Source organism: Drosophila willistoni, chromosome 3R, assembly GCF_018902025.1.
Source record: "Drosophila willistoni isolate 14030-0811.24 chromosome 3R, UCI_dwil_1.1, whole genome shotgun sequence".
Lineage (NCBI taxonomy): Eukaryota > Metazoa > Arthropoda > Insecta > Diptera > Drosophilidae > Drosophila > Drosophila willistoni.
The window spans coordinates 5030024-5056701 of NC_061086.1; the positions used below are offsets into that span (position 1 = coordinate 5030024).

General features: G+C 40.6%; 1 protein-coding gene across 2 annotated transcripts; it reads left to right on the forward strand.

Moving 5' to 3' along the window:
* The first annotated feature begins 7522 nt into the window (after positions 1-7522).
* LOC6651227 (homeobox protein abdominal-A) lies at positions 7523-26377 on the forward strand. 2 transcript variants are annotated; one of them, XM_002072868.4, is made up of 5 exons: positions 7523-8481; positions 9228-9478; positions 12334-12381; positions 24812-25035; positions 25190-26377. In XM_002072868.4, the coding sequence occupies exons 1-5, from the start codon at positions 7622-7624 to the stop codon at positions 25577-25579; spliced, it is 1773 nt and encodes a 590-aa protein (XP_002072904.2). In that variant the 5' UTR covers positions 7523-7621; the 3' UTR covers positions 25580-26377. The 2 variants fall into 2 exon arrangements, with proteins under 2 accessions (XP_002072904.2, XP_023036277.1); XM_023180509.2 differs by having other exon boundaries at positions 8327-8481; positions 9231-9478.
* Positions 26378-26678: the final 301 nt, after the last annotated feature.

Genomic DNA, 26678 nt, shown 5'->3' on the forward strand with positions numbered 1-26678 from the left:
AGACATTTGGATATTTAAAGAACATAAAATACGAATCCCTGCTATAGTAAGATGTTATTATAGTTACTTTACACATATTTGTATACTTTTTTCATAATTTTATTGTTGACTAATACTTAGTACTAATACTTAGTATCCTGTTTCCCAATTCTATTTCCAGTTAATCGTAAATCGACAATGAAGAAGTCTTTACATTGAGCGTGTTGCTGGTGAGTAAACAACATCACATTAAGAACTATGAAATTAGCTAAGATCATGCCTCTTTGGTTTTATGGCAGTTGTTTTTACTTTTTTTTTTAAATTATTTGCCTGATTTATAATTTTTATTTGCTTCATTTACAAAACGGTGGATCATTAGGGCAATTAAAATGCAATAAACGTACGCAAATAAAAACCAGAACAAAACACACACAGACAGATAAATAGATAGACCGTAGAGGCAATAGTAAAGAGAAGGGAAAGAAAAGGGGGGATAGGGATGAGTAGACTTTGGTAGTGTAAGTACGTAATTTTATTGTGTAGTTTTAAGCAGCGTTGAGTGCTATGCAGAGTGAACTTGCAACTGCAACCAAGAATGACACAGAAACCCATTTTCGATAAACAGAGAATAGAGAGCGGCAAGCGGGTTGGGCAAGTCATAAAACACCGCAACGAGAATGCTCGACGACATTGAAGGATTAAAAAATGATGGCGTGAGAAGGCATTCTGCAATCATCATCCGAATCACTTTTAAAGCAAACATTCATCCTCATTCCAACGAAAGGGCGATGAAGAACAAGAAGAGGCACGCATTCTCCTCCATATCGGGTGAACGAGAACCGCAAGAGCCAAAACAAGTCATAAACTGGCGCAATAAAAAAGTGTATCAAATTAGGGAACAAACGGAAGCATCAGTGGCAAACTGTTTAACCATGGTGGTTACTCGAATTCCTCTGCAATGAAGTGAAATGAAAATTCGTCTCCTGCATTGCCACTTATGAGCCACTGTGACTGAGTGAAGTAGGTGACTAAACTAACTCAATTCCTAAGTGAGTGAGTGGAGTTTTTTTGTCACTCTCCTTCACTCATTCCCATTGATTTTTATTGCCAGTCACTGGGCACTCGATGGGAATGAGCCATTTGTTAGTTTGAGTGCTCATTACCCCAACTTAAGACTGAGCTGAAACATTTTACAATCTTTTTATGGTCACCAACTTGGTTTTGCGTCCTCCAGTGAATTTTACGATTGCAGATGCATAGGGAGACAATAATAAGAGTAGAGCAATAGTTCATTTCATATATACAAAATGTGAGTTATGGGTTCAATTGTCTGGGGGCTGGAGGGTGCGAAATATTTAATGCCCATTGTCAGATTATTATCAAAAGTTATGTATCGACTTATTTTAGAAAGGTCATAAAGTGCAATTCGTTTTTAAGTATCTTTAACTACTTTTCTTGACAAATGAGTGCATCAAATCTGTTCAAGTATTATTTAGTTAACAAACTACTTACTTCACGAAAGAGTCTTGGAGCCTCTATGATTGATTTCGCTCAACTGAAAGGAACATGCAGATAAAGTTGTCATTCTGAGAATTGCATTTTTAAGATTGCTTGAAGTTTGCTGATTCATTCATGCATTAATCAATTGAAAACATCTTTAAAATATATTTTCATTTTAGCTATTTGTTAGGAGACTTTCAATATATATAAGAAAACTTTGGTTGTAAGATGTTTCGTGTATTGGGAAATTACTAGATTTAAGTATTCCTCCGTTTTGTAATTTTCTTTATTAGTTTTGTAAATGTTGTTCATGGCATACCCTGTTTTGTTTTATGCTTGTTTTTATTTTAGATACAACCTGTTGCTTGGAATACTCGGAGTTGCAGCCACTTTACCGTTTTTTATGGTTTCTTCCGTTTTTATTTTGGAGGATCGCCCCCAGTGAGGAAAGAAACACCTTAAAGTAGTGTGTGTTTTTTCTTTTTCTTTACGAAGATCCGAACTTTGTTTTTATTTATATTATTATTGTTATTGTTATGAGTGTTATTTTAAGGCTGCACTTCTCTCCTCACTCGCTCAGCTTCAATTTTTATTAGTTTATTACGATTATTCGCTTTTAATGGCACTCATTCGCACCGCTGACGATGACTCGTTGTATCTTTTGTTGTCCGGGGGCTCGAGTAGTTGCCGATCCGCTTGGCCCCCACGGCTGACGGGTACCAGCAACGTGTGAAGTTGTTTTATTATTTGTTTTGATTATCAAAATGGACGTTTTACATTTTTCCGGTTGTTGGTCGGCCCACCTGCCTTCCTAGGGGGCATGGCCTGGTAGCCGACCATCAGACTGTGCTACTGTAAATCACAGCTCGCCGGGAGTGCTGCGTGAACGAGTCTAAGTGTGAGTGCGAGTGTGAGTGCGAATGCGAATGCGAGTGCGTGTACTCAAATTCACATTCACACTTACATACTCAACTGGCAACTCGCACTGGCCGAATGACCCATAAACATAAACCAAAGTGTGGCAAAATGTTTAATTTGGAATTTATGAGCAATTAATTTTAAACACTTGGCTCTCCATTGGTGTCTGATGTGGTTGTTGCTGTTTTGGCCCCTGTGGTCGGTGCGGGCTATAAAAATTTAACATGCCAGTGTGCCAAAAATTTATTGTTAACCACCCGCTGATTGATCAATTATTCAATTGTTATCGCCAGCACAGAGATTTACCAATTGAAGCACTTTGATTCCAGTAGACAATAGTTAAAATCAACTTTCAGACTCAATTACAATAAAATTTACCAATTTTTGAGTGATCAATGCGAAATAGAAGTCAACAATTTAAGAGATTTATGTACATGTCAATGGCATTTGATGATAGATTAATTATAATATAAATCAAAATAATTGTATTTGTGTATGTAGTGTAATGTAAACAGGGAAGTTAATGTTATTTAAGAAATAAATGCAACATTTTAATAATTTATATTTTTGGAAAAAATTCAAGACTTTATTTAAAGGATTTTAGGTAACAATGTAAGTATAAAGAGAAAAGCATCGTTCATCATGTAATCCAGCTTAAAGTGTCCATCGCTCATACCTATTTAAGAGCTTACACTAGTTTCTCTTAGTGTATATATGCACCATCACATCTGGCTTTGATCAAATATTGAAAACAATAAAACGGGGGTCTTAGATATTTGGAAAAGATAATATCAACTTCCGACGGACTAAACATATCTAAAAATATACAATAGAAATTTGACTTTCGTTTTCAACATTGACTGCTTATTCTAAAATTATTCTATAAAATCAATTATTACCTTTAAAACCCAATATACATAGGCAAAAAAAAAAAGAATTTTCGTTCTGTTTCCTAGCTTTGTCGTACTATAACTTCAAAGTTAAAAGGGTTTCTCTTTATAATGCTTATTAATACTTAAGAACAGATTTACCAAGATTACGCAACTACTTTGATTAGTGCCTAGAAACCAAGTTGAAAAATTGCAATCTTGTTTCATTTCCGCATGAATTCAAGGCAAAACAAACCAAACAAAAAATTGCTATCTTCTTCTGTCTTTAGTCGTTTGTCCAATTTAAATCGTAAATTTCAAATTTTTCATAAAAATGTCATAACAGTAATTTTAGCGACAATGCCAAAAAAAAAGAAACAGAAGAAAGAAACACAACAAAAAACATGACAAAGAGTGGGCAGGAAGAATGAAAAGGCCAGAAAATGCTGCGGGCGGGAAAATATGTAAGTGACTTTTTGGCAGAGTCGGCGTTTTTCATCTCTCTAATTTATGGATTTTTTTGTAATTTTATTTAGGGGTAAAAACAACACAAAGGGACAGAGAGAAGTACTGATAGGACAACGTAGAAGAAAGGAGAAAGAAATTACTGTTTTTTATATGCTTCACATAAAATTTTTTAGTGAAATCAAATTTTAAATCAAGCGAAAACTAGATGTGACAAATGTGTTGTAATCGTTAATAAATTTTACAATTCCTCAGTCTCTAAACAAATTAGAATGAATTATTGTATACAAATGGACTGATTTGGTCTATCAATTATTTCAATAGGCCAATGAGAGCAACAAAGTTGTCTATTTGTCGCATAAAAGAAAATGAATAATACAAAATAATTGAAATAACAATAACATTTTGCCAAACAAAGCATAAAACACTTAACAAGACATTTCACTCACTCATTTGTACACACACACACACACACACACACCGAAAAGAAGGAAACAAACAAACAAACACTCACTCACAAGACTCTCGCAGCAGACAAACATTCACCCACTCAAAAGGCCCTCACCACTCGGAGTCATAGTTTTGTTCAACGGCTTGTATTATAGTTATTCTGTTTGAGTTGGTGTTGTTGTTATATTCGTGGGTGTGCTGCTGGTGCTTGGCGCATACGCAATTCGCATTCTCACGTTATAAACATCAAATTAAAAACCGGAGAAATCGTATAAGAATAATGCCACACAAAACGACTCCGAAATATCCACTCAGAATTTGCCCACACTCATCAGTCGCACTGCACTCAATGGCGACGGCCATTATGCCTCACACACACACACACACACTAACTCAGTCACTCACTCACTCGCTCACACACACATGCAGGCCACATGCAGAAATAGTGAGAGAGTGGGTGCGTGTGAGAGAGAGAAAGAACGAGAGAGGCCATGTGAGAGAATATTAGGCAGCGCAGTTGCTGCTCTCGCTTGTTTCATGCGGAATATAAAGGCCAGAGAGAGACAAATAGACATTTGTGACCCATGCAGACGGCGCTGCCATGTTTCTTATTGCCTCTGCCATCGCAGCTGGAGACGATGTGTGTGTGTGTGTGTGTGTGTGTGTGAGTGTGAGTGAGTGCTTGTGCTCCAAATGATTTGGTGACTGGACTGGCGGCGGCTCAGCATCAGCATCCAACAACGGCAACGGCAACGGCAACGACAACGGCAACGGCAAAGTTGCCCATAAGAGCGTTCGCATGGCTTTTGTATTGCGCCATAAACGTTTTCGCTGCTCGTAACGCCACAACGGCCGACGCGGACATCGCAGCATAGTTTGTAGTAAGACCGTAACCGGGACAGACCCAGACACAGAGAGACAGAGCAAGTGATCCAACAAACACACACACACACACTCAAGCACACACAGAAAAGCAGAGGGATTGAAGCTGAGACCCCGACCCCCGGCTGGCAGACAGGCAGACAGACAGACAAACTCTCCACTTCCATTCTACCAAAGGCAAAAGTCGCGTCGCTGCCGTCTCTGTGTCTCAGTCGCCGTCGACTGCACTGCCATTGCTGGCAGCAAGAATTACCAATTACACGAAATTTTTATACTCTTTTAAAAATTTCGTTTTATTATAATATTTATTATCGTGGCGCGCAGTAGTGTCTGCGGAACAGCGCTTGCCTCAGCTCAACGCTCCACTCAGCTCCACTCAACTCTGACGATCTCTTCGACTGCGATTGCGATTGTGATTCCGATTCCGAGAGTCGGTTACCGATTCCGATTCGCCGCCGCCGTGTTTATTATTTTGTGACCGTTCCCGTCTTATTGTCATTTAACTGTTGCCGCTTATTACGGCTTTATAGTGCGGTTTATAGTGACACGACACGCGCATAAAAACCATCGACAGAATCCATCACAATAATAATCTCATATATTTTAAGCACACACGCCCACGCCCACACACCACACAGAAACCGACGGTGATAAGGCATCCAATTCCAAATCCAATCCAATCCATCGGGAGTCTATCAAGTAAACTTAACACCAACAATTGCCGAATCAGGATCACTTCTGACCGATTAGGAGAACTATCAAAAATATAGACTGTGTGTGCGTTTTGTGTGTTCACTTGTTTGTTATCCAAACATAAAAATTAAAAAGTCATAAAGTTGACATCGTAAAAGGTTCGATAGTTCCACCAGTGTTGGCCTTCTGTACCTGTGCGTTAGAGTGAATCCAAAGTGTTTTATGACATTTTAAACAAAGCAATTAAATCACAATCCGAAACTATTACACGACAGAGAGGCTGAGAAAGCATTTCTCCCTACACACACTCGAAAAGTCGTAAAAAACGTCAAAGGAGAACGGAACGGAAAATAACGCCCACACACAGAAAACTGTGATTCATAGCAACAGCAAGGAGAAAGGCCATAAAAATATAACGCGTTTTAGGGCCGCCTTCGTGTCCCAGTTCACAGTTTACAAGTTGCCCTGTTCCGTTTCCCGGTTCTCCCCGCCAGAGTACCGCAAGTGTCAATTGTCAATTGTCGAGTGCCGAAAGCCGCCGCAGTCATTAAAAATCGCGCGTCTATAAATCAACCGACGGCCATATCCATAGCTCCGTTGCCCATCTTGTGCATTTTCCGTGTAATTGATGGACACTTTTTAATTACTTTTACAACAAATAAATGTCCCATATACACGCCCACCCACACTTACACACACTCACAATACGAACAGCAGCTGAAACAACAACATCAACAACAACAAAACCAATCAACACCAAATGCAAATTTAACAAATTTTGTTCTGGATTCACAATTTCAAGAGAAAATCGTTGCACAAATAAAATTTGCTCAGCAAATGCAAACACGATTCCGTGAAAAAACTAAAATTAGCAAACTAAACCCAAAGGTTTCTAGAGAGATAAAGCAGCTAAGCGAAAGGTAAAGAAAAAACGCATTTCATAAACCCAAAAATCAAAATGTCTTGTCATCTCTATTGCAAGCTCATCAGTATTGGATACATGGCAAAATTGCATTTCTCTTCTTTCCCCCCTCTCTCTCTCTCTATCTTTATCTGATAAATTAAAACTACTAACTCTATTTTGCCATTGACATTTCGTATACTAATCCATGGAACCATCCTGAGTAGTTGCTACTAACCATTTGGCATTGTGCAAAGTCAGGGACTCTCAGAGAGAAAAACTTAAACAACAAATTCTAAAATGATATAGCATATAAATCACCTCTATATGTCTGAATAAAATGTATTCAAGAAAAATGTCTAGCAATCTTAAAGATTTATGCTCAATCTAAACATATTCAATTTACTTAATGCCTCGTTTTATGTATTCTTGTTTAAATATTTTCAAAAATATCTATATTAGACAGATATATGTACACATATATGTTTATAGATATATGATATAAATGTTTATTTCAACACATTCACTCTAGCTAGTGCTTAATACTGTCACCGTTTGCTGGGAATTCTGTTTATATATTTCTACGATTGCTGTTTATGACAAGTATCTGCCAGTTTTTAGTTCAATTTAATTTGCTCTAATTGGGCATTTCAATGAATTTAGAATGCCATGAATTAGCAGTGCCATTCAACACGAATTCGAAACCAAATTTGTTAAAGAAAAACACACACAAAGATCAGTGAGACTCTTGTTCTAAGTTTTAAGATTTTTTTGAACGTTTTTCAACTGTAGGCAATCAAATGAAGCGAGAAAAAATATAAATAAAACTTCAAATTAAAAGCGAAAAGATAAGAAACATTAATCGACATCCAGTATATAGTATATCAATCGTCTGCTACTAAAATTAAAAACCACCAGACCAAAAAAGAACTCGTCGGTTCTCGGCCAGAGAAAAGTATGTGCAATGTCAAAATTTGTTTTCGATAGTATGCTGCCAAAGTACCCACAGTTCCAGCCATTTATCAGTTCGCATTTAACCACAACCCCAAACAATTCGTCATCAGCAGCAGTTGCCGCCGCACTTGCCGTTGCCGCAGCCACCACAACTTCAGCGGCCGCCGCCAGCATCAGTAGCAGCAGTAGCAGTATTACCAGCCAAAATAACAACAGCAGCAGCAGCAACAACAACAACAGCAGCAACAACAACAATAACAGCGGCAGCAACAATAGCAACAACATCAACCTGCAATCATCATCGTTATCACCCAGTTCCAGTGCCCTGCATCTTGGCAACCAGTTGCATCATCAACATCTAAGTCAATCCTCCAACTCACCGGTATCCTCATCATCGCCATCATCGTCCGCCCTGTTCCAGCAACAGTCCCATCAGCAACAGCAGCTCCATCACCAACACCATCACCACCAACAGCAACAGTCGCAGTACTCCTCACTCTCGGCCGCCCTTCAGCTGCAACAGCAGCAGCACATCAACAAGTTAGCCGCTGCAGCTGCAGCCGCAGCCAGCTCCCAGGGATCGCACGCCCATCAGCAACTGTTGCTGACACCACCCTCGGCCGGCAATTCGCAGACGGGGGACAGCAGCTGCTCCCCATCACCGTCGGCCAGTTCCTCGCTGCATCGCAGCCTCAACGACAACTCACCGGGATCAGCAGCAAGTTCTGTAGCAGCTGCCGTTGCCGCGGCAAGCTCATCGTTTGCCATACCCACCAGTAAGATGTATCCATATGTGTCAAATCATCCCAGCAGCCATGGCGGTCTATCCGGCATGGCGGGCTTCTCAGGCTTGGAGGACAAATCCTGCAGGTGAGTTGAAAGTTAATAGAAGAAAATAAAAGTCAAATTGCTTCCACAAAAGGGAAACATGGGATTATTTTCCCCATCGAGCATCTGTTAAGTTTCTGTTCCATTCACTCATTCCCTTAACATTTCCTTGTTATATGCAGTTTTTAAATCTTCTTTTCATTGAGAAAATCGCACATTTCCCATTTCATTGTGCTTGAGTCACTGCAGGTCTAGAATTGTTTTCGGCTAACCACAAGTCCATTTCGAATATGCTCTAATTATTGGCTCGCCCCTCAAGTATCATTGAATGGCCATAACGACCAGCCCAGGGCCAGTGTGCTTGTGTGTGTGAGTTGTGAATGAACGTTGGGTAATGGCATCGGACCGCTGGGCAAATTAGAGTAGCACTGCGGTGGCTTACAGCTACCAATTTGTCGCCCAAGCCACAAGATTCGCACGCACATTGACCTTCCTTCGTGAGGGCCATTTGCATATTGGCCAGTCCACGCTGCGGGCGTGTTGCGTTCTATGCTGGGGATTAGTGCGCAATTAGAGGCAACCACAGTGGTATCGGACCTGGCCGAAGAGCTCGTTCTCATTAGCATTTGACTTTTGATTTTTAAGCCGGGGACTCTGTGGTTCATTTTCTCACACTCTTACACACGTACATACATATATGCTAATTGACTTGCTTTCTTTATCTCTCCCGCTCTCTCTCTCTCTCTCTCTATCTCTGTTGATTCTTTGGAAATTCGTGTCCCTTTTAGCAGGTACACAGACACCGTGATGAACAGTTACCAGTCGATGAGCGTACCTGCCTCGGCGTCCGCCAGTTTTGCCCAATTCTATCAGCATGCAGCCGCTGCATCCGCCGTATCGGCGGCCAGTGCCGGAGCTATTGGTGTCGATTCTCTGGGTAATGCCTGCACACAGCCCGCCTCCGGTGTGGTGCCAGGAGCCGGCGGAGCTGGACAAAGTATTGCCGATCTACCGCGATATCCATGGATGACGCTCACAGGTGAGTCGTGAGTGAAAGAGTTAATCACAAATTGAATGAATATATTCGATATTAGGTGGATGGGGTGGGGTTTGATTATCCACTTACCGCCTCATTTAATCGTTTGTTGTATCGTTAAAAACTTATTTATTTAACATAAAAATTCTTTAAAATTTTCGGCATAAATCAACCGCAAACCTGACTAGGGTGGGACGGGGATTGGTGGGGTGGCAGGCAATTTAATTTATACCTTTATGGCCATTGGGGCATATAAACAATAGATAAACGCGCTCGTCCGCGCGCAATTCCCATTCTGATTCTCCTCCAATTCATGAACACTTTGCGGGGCATTTCCAAGTCGTTTATTTCGCATAAGTCTTCCAGTGTGGAGCTGCGAGCCGAAATGATTTCTTCCATGGCGACAGGCAGGCCAGACGACGAGCAGCAGCAGAAACAAAAGAGCTAAAAAAGTGGCAGTAAATAAAAAAATGAAAATAGTTGAAAAATGTTTCCCTTCCCTTGCTGTCGTTTTTGTTGTATTCAGTTGAGCGGCGTGTCGATTTGTAATTTAAATAGCTTCAAGGTTGCCACACATACACACACTCGCTAACACACTCACATATGTGTGCCCCCGCGCATACAAAACTCGCAATCAGTCAGCGCCAGAGATACTCGACAAAAGATAGAGATACATTTTATTTCGTTTTGGCTGACTGGCTGGCTGGCTGACTGTCTGGCTAGCTAGCTGGCTTCTCCATCTTAATGTTGGCGTTTTGGGCGATCTCTTTTTTTGTTGTTGAGTGTGTTTGTGTCTTGCTTATGCCGCAAACGTAGTACGACAAATTTGCCCGAAATTTATGTGGGTCAGTTTAATTTACGCGAATTTTTGCATAGCAGATTTATTTCTTCATTCGAACTGCACTCGATTTTTCCTTGGCTCTCCGCGATAAAGAAATTGAACAAGTCAAGTCGTTCGAGTTCTGTTCAGTTTTCCACACGGCAGCAGCGAATCGTCGTCGTTCGTCGAGGTTGAACGCCTTTTTGTGAATTATGGCAAACGAAATATGAATAGACTGCCAATTAGACTGAGTTATGAACTGACTCTGGGCACTGGCCATCACACTGGCTCGACCATAAAGAGAACAAATGTGTATATTTCGTTACTCTGAGCAGAGTGCAGAGATTTGCAATGAATTTATAGCAAAGAGTCTTTAATTAAATGCTTGATGAATGGACTAAAGGCATGCGAAATATAGATAGATAGAAACCAGTTAGGCCCAAAACTGGCCACGAGACGCATCGCTAAAAGATAAACGGTATTTCGCACAATGAAATATTTTGCATATCTCTTGCTCACAGCACAAAAGCGATAAAATTGTCAACGAGATCATAGACGACGACGACGACGACTCAAAGACGGCGACAACGACAACGTCGACTGCCTGCGATGAAAGTAAATATGAGTATGACGCCATTACAAGAGCAGCATCAGGAGGAGCAGAAGGTGGTGCCCCCTTCCTTCATCTGACTCTAGATTCTAACGCCCACACAACCCAGCACTTGGTTCCATGTGCATGGCATGGCATGGCATGGCTTTGGAATTGCCAGAGACGCGACACAAGAAGCGTTAAGGCATCGTGCCACAAGCTGCACATACACACACAACCTTGGATATGGCTTTCTCTTCGTCTGCCAAGCCTTTAGCTGCAGACCAAGACCAAAAACCCAACCCGGACACAACAACAGCAACGGCAACTGCAGCGCTTTACAGCTGAATGCTTGCCAAATGCAATTTAACTAATGAATTTTAATATTTTACGCCAAAGAGTCTGAATGAATTTTCATTTTCACATCGTTGCACCAGCCAGTCAACAAAAACAACAATGTTGCAACCAATTGGCTGTCTCTGTCTTCCTGTGTGTGTGTGTGTTTGTGTGGGTGTGATGTGTGGTTGCTCTCTGCCCGATTATGCTGATAAGAAAGCAAAAAGGATAACTTTTCTTAATTATCTGGAAAAAGCAAAATAGAGAATGAAAACTTAAGGAAAACTATTTTCCTTGTATTGAATGCAAGTCCAGCCAAATGCCAAGAACACTTGGAGAAATCACAACGAGAGTAAATTGTTATATTTTTCTCTCAGTGATCCCTCTCGCACTCACTCACTGCTTCCATTGCTGCACCGCTTAAAGTCTGGTGATAAGGAGCGGCTGGCGTATAAATTTCTCAATTATCAATGCGACAAAAAACACAGCGAAAAGCAACTGACCACCACACCCTTCTCCCACCATTCCCCTTACCATCTGAGCTCGATGAATTTGTAGACATTAGAAGACTGCGACTGAGGCTGAATCTCTCCATCTGTCTGTCCGTATGTCTGCTTCTCTGGCTGTCTGTCTCTCCAATAAAGTGCCAACAAAGACAAGGCAAATGCACAGAAATTTGTGTATTTTAATTAAAAACGCGCCGAGCAGACTCATCAGCTTATTAATTAGGCGTCTCCTCGTAGCCATCATCGTCATCGTCGTCGAAGTCAGAGACAGAGTCTTGGTCCACTTTGGCTGAAGCCGGTTGAGCTGGTGGCCACTTGGTTGGTGGTCTACAAAAATTGCAGTTGCTTGTGCTTTTTGCTGATGGCGCTGACAACTAAATTGAAAATTGGCCGATTGAGTGGTTTATGGGGGCCAGGCTAAGCGGAGGCGAGGCGAGGCGAGGCCATGTGGCAGACGAATGGTGGCTACTCAGCGTGTATTGCCCAAGGTTATTTCAAGCAAAGAATTTCGCATTAGACGAAACATTTAATCATATTCTCCTTAAAAAATAGAAAACAAAAAACACATCGGTTAACAATTATTTTTTATTTTTTTTTTCCTTTACAGATTGGATGGGAAGTCCTTTCGAGCGTGTCGTTTGTGGCGATTTTAATGGTAAGTACCGTAATTACCGAAACCCTTAAAGTTAATGTGTTAACTGACATTGGAAATCAGTCGGAAATCCTAATGGGTTATATCCGCGCAACCAAGAAATATGAAATATGAAATACTTCGTATAAAATGTCCTTGAAGACAGACAGACCACGAAGAGAGAGGTTACCTGCTGGGACTCGACTTTCATGCAACTGCAAAACATCGAACCCTTCTTTCCATCTGCGCATTTGTCACATGGTTCACTCCTGCTGATGCCTGACTTTCTCTGGCTATCATAAATCCTTCTGAGGCCTGACTTTTGCCATGCCCTTTGTTCGCTTTCACATTGTTGCCAAAGTGACAAAGGCAAGGAGCTAGCTATAGCTAGTCTCTCTCTAGCTCCATGTGAAAGTTGTTACTCTTTTAAATCACAAATCCAGTCAGTGCTATGCTAGTCAAGTGTCGTGCAAGATCGTAAATCACTTTTATAGACCCCAAGCAGCACTCTCTGTGAATCGAAACGATCGTCAATGGTTATTTTTTGGGCCCCCCACTCATGCACAGAAGAAGTGAAATTTCAGCTCGAAAGCAAGCAATTGTAAACCTTTGTTATGTTTAAGCCGTGCCCCAAACTCGGTTCAACTGATCGATCATTTGGTCGATCGATGGATACAATCCTATCGCCGTATAACGTTTGTTTCGCTTGTTGTCGTTAAATTGCTTTTACGATCGTTTTATGATCTATTTACGATTTTACGCATGGTCTTGTGCCGCGCATAACGATGCCGTTGCTGACTACCGCAATGAGCAGCCACGACTTCATTACGGCAACTGGCAACGGCATGGCAACCGATCATCATTGTCATTTTATGGGTCCGATAATGGTATTGATTATGCTGGGCCATCTCGCATTGGCCCTCCCAAGCAATTCGTTTTCATTAGTTCAACAACATTGTTTATGTATTGCTCAGTAGCAATAATGCAAAAATTAATGCCCATAACGTGAGGCGAACAAAACCCCATAAAAAACTGTTTATACGCAGTTTTAAAAGGAGAATGCACAAATTATTTAAATCCTTTTGGAGATAGAAGAACAAAGATTAAAGCTACTTTTCGAGTAGTAATTAGTTATTTTGAAAATTACACATTACCAACCACATATTTGTGACATAAGAGACTTTCGGTTCACAATTTAAATGACTTTTAGAATCTATTGTGGAAGGCTTTCGGTTACCTTCCGCCATGAAAAATGCATATTTGATCAGCTCACTCATTCAGGGAGTTTTGTTACTACTCCGACAGTGGCGACATGTATTTAATTGGCAGTAGTTTAATTGCCTCCACAAAATGCTGTTGCAAAAAAATGTATGTGGAGTCGAATAGTCTGCGCCTAAACTGAAATCGGAGTCGAAGTGTGAATGCTGCCTCCGGACAGAACGTGCCCTTCCCCTACTTTAGACGTCACAGATCGTTTGATATTCGAGTTGCTTTCTGCCAACTTCCCCCTCTCGAGACCTTCTACTCTCTGCAATTGTTTGTTTTGTAAATAAATCATTTGGCCCAAAGTTGGCGTTGCCTCCTCCGCCACAGAGTGGAGTCATTTGCGCAATTTACAATACTTAGAGACGCTGTTTGACAAGTAATTAACTTGCCGAGCTTGCCATTTCAATTCTCTTTGCTGTGTGCCAAGGGGTCTATGCTCAAATAAAATTCTGTCAAAAATGTGAGATCATATGGGAAAATAAACAGATTCTTGAAGAAGTTTCTGAGGAAAAGACATGCTATAGACATTAGTTACCTTCTCGTATTGAAAATATTTGCTATTTGCCATGAGCTAAACAATAATTTCCATTATGTTAATTGTTCAGGCTGTAATCGGGAATCATGATAAGGCCAGTTACTATAAGTGAAGACAATCACAGCCAGTCATAGGGCACTCTGAATCCAAGTCTCTTCAGAGTGAGATATGTGTGATCGGTCTCTCATTGTCAATGGCATCGACATCGAAATCAATTGCCTCGCATATACACAGGGCGTTTGTTTCAATTTCGATGATCTTCTGTCAGCAGTTGCGGATGCCAATGTCATTGACAGAGACTAACTTGGAGTCTTGGGGTCTGGGGCTGCATCATTTTGCCGGCTCTGGGCAGAGATAAACGATTGTAAAGGCTACGACCTCGTCGACCCTAGCTACCACTTAAGGCATCTCTCTCGCTCTCTCCCCGTCTCGTTCGATCTCTCTGTCTCTATCTCTATCTCTATCGCATTTGGTGTGTGATGTGGGCTTGGCAAGCTGCAGGCGTCCCATCCGACCGCTGCAAAGGGTTAATTTATGAGGCGCGATAAGCGAATTCCATTTCGTTTCGGTTTTGTTTAATTTCCGATTTCTCTGTGTTATTTTTTCCTTTTATTTGGTGTTGTTGTATTTACATTTGCCTCGCCTTCTCTCTCTCTCTCTCTCTCTCTCTGTCACTCTCGAGTAAGTGGGCGGTGTTTGGGGTAGGGTGGCTGGGTGTGTGGTTTGTGGTGCTGTGAGGGGAAAAGAATGTGCGACACCGTGTTATCGGCACGTTTTGTGCCGTTTTTTCTCTCCACACTGCGGAAAATTCAAAATGACACGTTTGCCAGTCCGGGAGCGACTCGATGTTTTTAACTACCCCGTGCTCGGTTGTTAATCTGCGGTTTTAATGCTCAAGTGGCGCAAATTGGCGAAAGGGTTTGAATTACACAAAAAAAGCACAAACAAGAGAGAGCGAGAGAGACAAGGACATTATCCCAGCAGGCAGATAGATAGACAGACAGACTAACACAGAGACAAACTGGGAGTAGAGGCTCTTTGTCCTGGATCTGATGCCGGTTATGTTTGCCTCGTTCACTGTCAGACAGACATGTAAATTTGCAGACGAAATCAAATTAAAAGCTTACACGTTCCACAGACACAACCACCGACTACCAATCCCCACCCCCTCTTCCTGTAGTCGGTGACAAAACCTCAGTCGTTCAGAGTTTATTCCTCTTTAGCTCGCGCGTTACACATGTCGCCAAAGTTTTCGCATTTCCATTTTTTCATTAATTTAAATTTTCATTTACTAAAATCTAAAATGATACTTTGTATTTACATAAGTCACTTTTGGCCATTGTAACTTCTTCTTTGACTCTAACCAGTTTTTCAACTCTTTGCGTGCTCTTGCTGCATTTCCCTGTTTTCCCATACCCATTTTCATTTCCATTCCCATTGCCCGCCATTTTCCGCATTCCGCTCTATGTCTCTTTCTCTCCCTTTTTCTCAAAGTGTGTGTGTGCGTGACGCCTTACATTTCGAGACTCTGCCTCATTGTTATTTATAAGTATTTTGTGTAAGTTGCAATTAGTCGTTAATATTAATTTAATTATGAAATTATACACGCCGGTTAATGCACTCGGTAAATTGTTTTATATTTAGCATTAGTCGCATTTATTTCTTACAAGTTGTGTCAACTCATCTGTTAGTTGTTAGAGATTAAGCTAATCCATCCTACAACCAATGGAATGATACGCGTGAGAATCAGAACAGGATTTACGCCATATTTCAGTATATATGAGGCGAATGAATTGTGCCTCGGACTCGTAATTCTTGTTATATGCCATTGTTCGAATCCTTTGCACTCTAATAAAGCCATTCAGGTAATTTCGATCTACGACTTCCAGTTTCAAAGTTCAAAGAAAGAAACAGGGAATCAAACCTGTCTTTATGACAAAAGATTTTGAGTGAGAGACCCCGAGCAACAGCCACCATTTTCTCAAATTACTTTTATGTAACCATTAACAAAAGGCCCTCTACACTCTCTCAAATATATGTGTGTATGTGTCCGTGTGTGTGTGTTTAAGCCATTAATCAAGTTTGTCAGCTAACGAAAAAAAAGAGATGGAGGGAAATTGAGAAACCAAGAGACTCAGACTACGTTTGTGGTCTGCGGCCAATCAGTCGATAATCAATTTGTATGAGTGTCAGAGTATGTGTGTGTGACTCTCAGGAGCATACAGGACCACACCTCAATCCTAAGAAGACTCTGAGATGAGGACAAAGTCTTGGGGTAAGCAGGAAAGAGGGGCTCCCAAAAACCTAATATTAACGAGTATTCTGCACCGCAGGCGATGGCGACCCGCGCATATTGAAATTTCTTTTGCGTGGAGGAGCCCGAAACTGAAATCGAGACACCCCCCCCCCCCTGACTCCCTCAGTCAAAGTTAAATGGAGGGGAGGAGGAGGGATAAGCATGAGTTATGCTTACGCCTAGGTAAATATAGAACCCGCAGCAAATGCGTTTGTCGATCGATCGATGCTTTTTATATGAATTTAAATGTCACGTTTTGTTTTTGTTTGACTGCGGGGGAAGCGATAGTTGGGGTGAGGGAGAACAGGGGAACTTTGAGTTGGGGGTTGGAGAGGGGGAGAGCCATTCCTCGAATGGCATTTTAATACGTCATCGTTTCAGTCGGCCCACGCAATCTAAGTTATGGCCGACATCTGCTCGTGTTTGTTTTTACCAAATAGGTATAACCCGTACCCGTACCCGTAGCCATCGTGTGCATTGGGCCATGAAGAGCGCATTGGTTTGGCTAAGCCGAAAAAGGCAAAGAAAATCGAGTAAAAAGAAAATGCTGCTTGATTCCGACTCGCAGTGTTCTCACTTGAAGGCAGTTGGAGCGCGGTGCTATTTATATGTGTATTTTCAATACAAGTCGATATAATGTTGCCAAGGTTCATGGAACGCGCAAATGAACTTGGAAACGGGGCAGGAGCAGGGGAAGGAGCAGCAGCAATAACAACAACAACAAAACAATAGTGTCGAACCAATGAAGGCAATCAATTTCAATTCAGTTTTTTCGCCCTTTCCCAAATGGCCATGCCCAATGAGGCGTCTGAAAGGGCAAGACGAGGCCAATTGTGCATTAGCCGAGGGAACCTTTTTTTCTGATATCGTCTACCCTATATGAGAGGGTATGGAAAGCTATGACTTTTGGGAAAGCATCTGGCATTGAAGAGTATCCAAAATAATCGAATGTTATACTTTTCATGGTTCCTTTGTCTTATTTTATGGCGCTCAAACAAAGGAGTCAAAAAGTGTTAATGAACCCAAAAGCAGAACGAAAAATAAAACACAGGGCCAAGACCAAATCTCCATCTCCAACTGCGACTTGTAAGCATTCTCTGCAAACACTCACAAACTCACAATGGCGCCACTTCATTGTCATCATGGAATTGCCGTTGATTGTCGCATCGATTCGCGGCGATTTTAATCGCAATGGGCAAGCATTAAACGCCTTTCATTTGCAATTAAATTGAGGCTCACACAAACACACCGAGACAGAGATAGAGTGAGAGGGAGAGAGAGACGCACGCACATTCATTCATTGAGGAGGGTGTTCAAGTTGCGGTCAGTTGGCGACACGTGGCCCGGAAGCTCTGGTTACAACAACCACAAGAATAACTAGTTACCAGCAGGCACACAGAGGCATGAACTGAGGGACAGGGACAGGGGACGAACGTTGCTTGCAAAAATCTTGCGGATTACCAATTCTAGACGCCTAATGCCATTTATAGGCCATCTTTACAAATGTTCCATCTGTCTGTCCGTCTATCTGTCTGTCCGACACCACTGAAGGTCCGAAAGTCTGGCCTGAAAGTTTGCCCAAAATTAGTTCCTCCCCGCCCATCTGCCTCCCGGGTGAGGCAAAAAATTTATTGAAACTGCTTAAGGCGAGATGGAAAAGCATTGTGGATGTGGGATGGGAGCTCTCTGATTTTGCCTGCTTTCTTTCTCTGTCCCTTTCGCTCTTCTTTTTTCTCTCTCTTCTGTGTGTGTGTGTTGGGTTCTCTTCCGTCTTTCCTTTTAACTTTTGGCCATATATTTTTCACATTTATGGCGGGTATTTTGTCTTATCACACCCTCGTGTTTGTAGTGCGTGCAAAAAATGCCGTCGCCTTCCCAAAGTCTGCGACTCATGGCTGAGGAGTAGAAGGAACAGGAGCAAGGACATACCACTGTAAGATGGTGTAGCTATGGTGTGGGGTGGCAGCCAACCACCCACGAGATTAAAAATGCCATAAAGACAGTAAGGGTGAATGGGTCTAATGGCTGCCGTTGCCGTTGCCGTTGCCATTGCCGTTATGCGCTGTTTCATTCCCTCACATTGCCGCAGTCCTTCTCCCTTTCTCTCTCTCTATCGTTCTTGCTCGCCCTGTTTCATTCTCTCTTCTTTTGTTACTGTTTCTGTTACCATGGCCATATGCAAGTACAATACATGTACATAAGTGCAAACAGAACAACTATTTGGGGTATCTGTGACGTCGCTTAAAGGAATTTCTCAGTGCTTTGTAATGAGAACACGGCATAGACATTAGATATAATATATATCGAAACCGATAAGGAAGAAACATATGATGATGGCCGCACTTAAAGCATAAAGATAATATATCATTCAAATCGATTAGTTGACTTCTAGAGTGCGAAAATAGGAATAAAAGAATGGGAGTGATGTATTTCTAAGGATCAATATTTAGATTAGATTTTTAGCTATAGAAATCGTTTATAGAAATTTATGTCCACTTTGCGGAAAATAATATCATATTTTATACCTATGGGATGTATTTGAAACAAATAATGACACAAGTCAAAGATTGAAACAATCTTTCTCTAAAAATTCGTAATTTAAATTATTGTAGAGCCTTTTAAAAAAGGTCTATTTAGATATTATATACTTGAATGTATAAAATGAAATACTGTTTTCATTTTATACATTCAAGATACATTTACATCAGGTAAGAGCTCCTAGATACTTCATTAATTTTAATGAATATTTAAGGAAACGTTCAATTTTTTTTTCGTTTATTATGGCAATTGAAAGAGTTTACTTCCAGTTATCTGTCCCACTGAACTATTCAATTCTAGGTCTATGTGTAGACCAACTGGTTTTGGCTCTTTGGAGTCTTTTGTTCGATGGCTTACCATGTTTTTCTCAACTCATTTCAATGTTAATGAAACATTCTTTTGTAAGCAGCTACATGGCAACAAGCAATTCCAATAATGGCGTGAAATATTTAATGAGAATATATTAATCCCCAAAGACGCACAAACGAACAAACTAACGAATGGATGGACTCAGGGAAGAGGGGGTTAGAAATGGATGAGGTTTTGCTGAGGGTGGCATCGCGTAATTCTTGAAAATATTTGCAACATTTGCTGGATATTTATTTGGTTCGTTGTGAATCCTCCTCTTCTTTTTGGTGTGGGACTAGGGCTAAAACAGACAACGACAGCTTGCCATATATTTTCCAAGATTAAGCACACAATTAGCAATTTATGCTGCCGAGTGCCAAGAAAGCGGAGGCGTAGAGGGTGTAGAGGGCGTGGCTGGGCAGAGATAGCAATGACAACAGCAACAACAACATTGGCAACGCGTTGCACATAAATTGCAGAGAAAGCACCCCAGACCATGGCTTCGCTTCGCCTGTCAGTGCCAGGTTGTGTTCTATATGGAGTGCCACCCCCTCGACAGGAATATCATACCTCTGCAATTCCCCATCCCCCCTCGTACAGCTTCAGCATTACCATCTCGTTTTCTTTGCGCAGAAAATTCCGTGCGCCTGATTAAATTTAAATAAATTTAATAAACATAAATTATTTGCAATGGCAGGCAGACACACAGAGCTAAGAAGTTGCCACCCTTGAGTTTGAGCACAAGTTAATGGCGCCGCTTACCTGCCCCTGCTCCTGCCCCACCCCACATATACATTTTCCTTTGGTTCTCCGCTAAAAGCCATACAAAGGCAGCAGATGTTGCCCGTGTGCCTTGTCAGCCTTGGTAGCTTTTAAGCGGCTTTTCTTTCAAAGTTTAATTAGTCCTGGCACTGTCAGGAGCAAGCATTTGCATATCCGCGGGATACACAATGTCCCCGGGGAAGTCATTTTACCAAAGAACATTGCAATTTGGACTAAATGCTCGAAAGATCTTCTTCCAGTCCAATGACACAATGAACTCCCCGCTTCACACTCGTATCACAGAAATTGTTGAGGCATCATTTTCCTATTTTCTTTTTGTTTTTAGTTTTGGTGGAGAAGGGAGTGGGAGCATTCTTCATTTTGTATACGCATCCATTTTTGTGTAGTGCTGGGATGGGCATGTTAAATGTCTGACGATTGTTTATATATCTTTCAACATGCCATCCGGGAAGTTCGTTTCGAAAATTCATAGCAATTATAAACAAATCAGCATAAAACATACGAAACGAGCACAAATACATTTTCGAATGAAATAAGTTAAGAAAACGAGAAAATAGACAACAACTAACATCAGCTAAAGGCAAAACACAACGAAATGGAAAGTTCAATCGACATTTTTAGTAATAAATTTTCGAAATGAATAAATAATAATCAAATAATCAATCGTAAGAGTTTAAGATGCATAAAACAATTGATCTAATTTTTATATAGCTCATAAATTCACTCCGATTGAGTGCTAAATAAAACGAACTACTCAATATACATATGATTAATTGCTTAGCACTCATTTAAGAATGATTCATAATGACTAAAAACAGCAAATATCCATCTGACTGCCATATAGTCTTGAACTAAGGTCGAATAAATGATTCAAGAACAATATTCCAAATATTCTTTAATTATTATTAAAGAAATCAGTTTATATATCTAGCCCCTAACAATATTCCAAATATTCTTTAATTATTATTAAAGAAATCAGTTTATATATCTAGCCCCTAACAATAAATTAACAATATTCTAATGAAATTTAAGAAAGCTGATCAAATTCTAAAGGGCAACAGAGCTAAATTAATACTTATTTTAAGGAATAAAGCAACGGTTTGACTCTTTGTTTGCTTAGAATTGCCTACAAGGCGGGAAATATTCGAAAATCAATATATACATATATTGTGCAAATGCTCGGGCAGCACTTTTTCGGGTTCGTGTATGCGGATTCCACAAATTCCAATGAAAACAAAATACATAAATATAAATTTTGCCCGCCAAAAGTCAACAAACAATTGCAACAACCATCTGCAGCATCAGCGTCAGCAAAAGGAAAATATTTTGATATCAAAGATGCCCAAAGTTAAGGCTAAAAACAAAACCAAAAATCTACACTATTGTTAAAACTTGTCATGGCTGATGTGTCCGTTTATATAGTTGTAGTTATTTTTCATTCGAAAACCAAATCATGTGTCTGTGTGTGTGGGGTTCTGGCAAACATTTTTCTTTGTCAAACGTTTCAAACTAATTACTAACAACCACAATGGCCACAATGTCACAAAAGTTTTGGTTGTTATTTTGTCAAATGATATGTAAATTTGTTTATTATTTACTCAAACACGAGGCAATAGGGAAAAATATAGAAAGAGTAAAAGAGAGGGAGCATGCCAGAAAATAGAAACAAAACACACATACAAAATGTTTGTTTATTGTACAATTTTGTGTCGTTGGATAAACAAAAAGCGAAGCCGTCAATGTCCCAACGGAACCACTTTCAAATGCACACACAGATACGAATACACACACATACAGTCTAGTCGAGGCACTTGCTATATAAACTATAACGCTTTTTATACAATTTCCCCCCACATCCCCACCACCAGCACCACGCCACCACCTCTCGGGTAAGTGTGTGTGTGTGTGTGTGCTTCTTTATTTTACGTTTTGAATTGTTTTTATGATATTTATGTCATTATAAGTTTCAGTTTGCTTTTTTCATATGTTTTCGCTTATTTATACGCGCCGCTGTTTATTGAACAATTACGTTTATGATTATTAATATTTTTAATTGTTAATGTCATTGTTATAGACGTTGTATATACCGGCCATTCCCGATTCCCATGACCATTCGCAATCTCTTTGCATTAACAATGTTGACAGCGGTGCCTTGGGACAAATGTCTCATTCTCATCGTGATAATGAGCTTGAACATTTCTGTCAACGGGATCCGACTTCCTCGTTTTCTTTCAATTCGTTAAACGCCTTGCCATCTCGAATGTCTTGAATATCTGTGTCTGCCTCTTTGTATTTTGAATCTATTTTGTTTCTCTCACAATGACCAAACTCGGCAAATCATTTGAAATGCCAATTAGATCGTGAATCATATGCCAATTTAAACTTTGTGTAGCTTAAAACAGCCTCATCAGTCAATTGCAATATGAAATTATGGTGCACTAATTGATTTTTTATTGGAAAAAATTGATTTTTCAAGGAATTATGCAACAAACCGGTTCAACTAGCTAACCCAGCCATCATCAGTCTCAGTCTCAAATGATTGCAACATGCATTTGTAGTCTTTATCGTAATTGAAAACTTTATTGAATTACATTGATATTGATTAATGTGAATAATTATTTTGGAACAGAATTTGTTAAAAGACCTCATCTTCTCTCTAAAGTTCAGATTTTCTATAGGCTACGTGTCAGTTTTCAATGAGTTTATTGTTTATAATGGAAATGGTAGAAATTATTTGTCGATTAGACAATGGTTATCATGGTCAGCACTTTAATAACACTCAGTCATGATCAAGAATAATTCCAAACGTTAATTCTTTCTACTCGGAAATGATTCACAAAAAGGGAATTCTTGAAATTTTTAGTTTAGATTGGGATAACTCAAACGCAGTGAGTGAGAAAACTGCATTGAGTGTAAAATGTTGAAATGAAAAATCAATAGTAAAGCCAAAGACCCGTCGTCGTCGTCTTCATGTCATCTGACTCAAAGAGTATTCTCTGCTCATTGCTCTCGTTCCACGTGTATTGCGATTGCTCTCAGCCATTCCGGTTTTTGGCCGTCTGCGCCGACTCACCACTCATCTCGTCTGTGGTCTCCTCCTCCTACTGCTACCCTGTTGACGCTGCCATGACAACGGGCCCGGTTTCCGAGTGACTTTGTGTGTGAGTGTCTCTACCTGTACATCACACACACACTCTCACATTCGGATATAGTCTGTGTGCGGCAGCCATGTTGGATTCCATCACTCCTGTGCGCACCAATGTAGCTATCTCACTCACACTTGAGAGCGGCCATTGCGAGGCTCGTAAATCTTTTTTAGGGGCGCGTGTGTCCTGGGAGTCGTGATTTATGGGACGAATTGTAGCTGCTCATTGTAGCGTGTAAATAATTTAGATTAGTTTGGAATTTTCTGTATTCACCCTCTTCTCTCTTCCTCTTTGAGAGAAAGGGGGGAAACTTGATTACAAGTGAAACTGCATTTGGTTTGTTCTCTGATTCTCCATCAAAAGGACCTGAATGTATTGGCTCTTGCTGTAGTTGGGGAAAATTAAATCGATTTTTCATTATGCTATTCAAATTAAAATTTCCTTCTCTATATACCAAGAGTAGGATACCATCAATCTTAGTTTTTATTCCTATCAATTGCCACAGTCACGATTTAATCGATTTGCAAATATTTTGTCAATAGTCCAAGGGGCAAATTTATGAGGAAAAGATTTACAACTGTCGAGTGAAATTGGCAAAAAATGCACCTTTCAAAATATTACGTAAAATTGACTCTTCTTTTGTTTGGCTCTTGCAACTTGTGAAACCATAAAAAATTGCTGCCTTTTACCAGAAACGTTACACAAAATAAAAAAAAACGAAAACGTAGACACAAACAAAAAAAGAGAGAAAAAAAGCAGAAGGAAAGAAAAATGAAAGGCCTTATGCCATAAAACAGCAAGCGGGGAAAAAGTGAGTCTAAGGCTGCAATTTGCAGATAGCGAAATTTTGATTTCCGAAACATAAACACGAATCCCTTTGTCCCATTGCCTTTCTCGATTCCCCTGCCCCGCACCGTCGCGCAAAAAATCGCACAGGTAGCGTAGAAAATTTGCTAAAAAAGCAAAAGGTAAAAAGGGAAAATCTAAACGAATATTTGTGCGACCATGTCGAGTCCAGGAGAAGACCTGCCACGGCGAGGAGTCGGTGTTGTTTCACCCTTTAATACACCGCACGGCATTCGGTGTGTACTTTTGGCCCCGGGGAGCCAATATCCTGCGGTGATGCCTGGTGACGTCAGGCGTTGTCTCTTCCTCTCTTTCCTCTGGCTTTTAGTTGTTTGCAAGGCAAACTGATTGTATGGCTCGTAACTTATACAGACAGGCAGTTCAGTGCAATCACATTGCCCTCGGGCCCGGCCTCAATTAAGCAATTGCCAAAAGCAAGCCACAGCGCTCCATCCGCGTATCTGGCTAATGCATGGACACAAATCAAATTGCGACGCCTTACATGTGTTGCAGTCAATAATAAAATGAGCGCGGCAATTCCATTTTTGTCTGTCTGACAGCATCTTCGCAGCTAATTAAGAGTTGCCAAAAGCAGCAACAAAGCAAAAACAAAAAAAACGGAATAACATCATCTCATTTCCATTCATCGAAATATGCGTGACTAACGTGACTTTCTTTGTTCTCCTTTTTGCACAGGCCCCAATGGTTGCCCGCGTCGACGAGGCCGACAGACCTACACACGTTTTCAGACTTTGGAGCTGGAAAAGGAGTTCCATTTCAATCACTACTTAACGCGGCGGCGACGTATCGAGATTGCGCACGCGCTCTGCCTGACCGAGCGACAGATCAAGATCTGGTTCCAGAATCGCCGCATGAAATTAAAGAAAGAGCTGCGGGCGGTCAAGGAGATCAATGAGCAGGTGAGTTCTCCAATCAATTTGCATATCGTCACAAAGATCTCGTGACTCCAATTACAACAACAACCTCTCGCACATATTAAATGTATCGAATAACTCATGACAACAAATGCTTTCTTTTCTCCCATTCTTTCTTATTTTCTCTGCATGACTTTAGGCTCGACGCGATCGCGAAGAACAGGAGAAAATGAAGGCTCAGGAGACGATGAAATCCGCCCAGCAGAACAAGCAAGTGCAGCAGCAACAGCAGCAGCAGCAACAACAACAGCAGCAACAACACCAACAGCAGCAGCAGCAACAACAGCAACAGGATCATCATTCGATCATAGCACACAATCCCGGCCACTTGCATCACTCCGTGGTTGGCCAGAACGATCTCAAGCTTGGTCTCGGCATGGGCGTCGGCGTTGGAGTTGGCGGTGGTCTTGGGGCTGGCATTGGCCCCGGTGGTCTTGGTGCCGGTCTCGGTGGCAATCTGGGCATGATGAGTGCCCTAGACAAGAGTAATCATGATCTGCTAAAGGCTGTCAGTAAGGTGAACTCTTAAGGGAGCTGCCCTAATCCCGGCACCACCACCACCAAACCAACCAACCAACCAACCAACCAACCAACCACCACCACCGCATCGTCGTCACCGTTTTGGCGTTCTATCGTCTATTTCTGTCTGTGTAGTGCGAAGTAAACAAACAAAAACAAAAGTTGATAACTTAAATACGTAAAACTTTACATAGTAAATAGTTGCCTAAGTCTACAAATAATAACGAATAATGCATATATACAAAAAACATAAATCTAACTAAAAACAAAAAAAGAAAAGCAAATGCAGAAGTATAGTAAATTCACCGAGGAATGGACACAGTGTAGACAATATATAGCCTATGTGATAGGCAATACCAGCCGGAGAAGAATCGCTGAGGAATAGCAAATTCCTCCCAAATGATTTTAAGTCTCATTGTGCCCCAGACCTAGGCGAATGCATTATATAATGGATAACTTGATCTATTTAGAATAGCCGATAAATGCTTAAGTAGTGCTACAATATATATACTATATCGGGAATAGCTACCACATACATATATCTATGTATGTCGGAGATTTATTTGATATAATGAGAAAATGAGCGATTTTTGATAGTCAGAAAAACTCCGTAAGTTGACCCAAAAAGGCAACGAGACGAGTTCCGAGTTCAACTGTAAAATTATTTGCGACTGCTGTAGGATTACATACCAACTTACTTATGTACGTACTCTAGTGCTAGTGTGTGTGTGTGTGTGTGTGCGTGTGTGTGTGCTATATGGCAACACATTTAACTCTATATACTCACACACACACATATATAGATCGTATCGATGTAATTTGTATCTATATATACTTATATATATATATACATTACATACCTATTTATTGGATATTTCTGTTTTATTATTATTGTTTGTTTCCAATTGCATAACTCTTCCAATGTTTCGTTTATCATACTGTGTTTTTGCTGTATTTTGTTGTATGCCAATGCTTTGAACTTTAAACTTGAACTATGCTTAGAGAAGAGCTAAATACAATAATTTCTTCAATGCCATATTAATATTAATTGTGCCCCTAAGATAAAAGTTAAATGAAAAGAAAGAAAATGGAAAAAAAAATATTCCCCT

Excerpts from the sequence above, each read along its gene's own strand:
- LOC6651227 (XM_002072868.4), top strand. The coding sequence starts at position 7,622 with ATGTCAAAATTTGTTTTCGATAGTATGCTGCCAAAGTACCCACAGTTC. Across the intron at positions 9,479-12,333 it reads TCCATGGATGACGCTCACAG|ATTGGATGGGAAGTCCTTTC; the intron begins GTGAGTCGTGAG and ends TTTCCTTTACAG. Across the intron at positions 12,382-24,811 it reads CGTTTGTGGCGATTTTAATG|GCCCCAATGGTTGCCCGCGT; the intron begins GTAAGTACCGTA and ends CTTTTTGCACAG.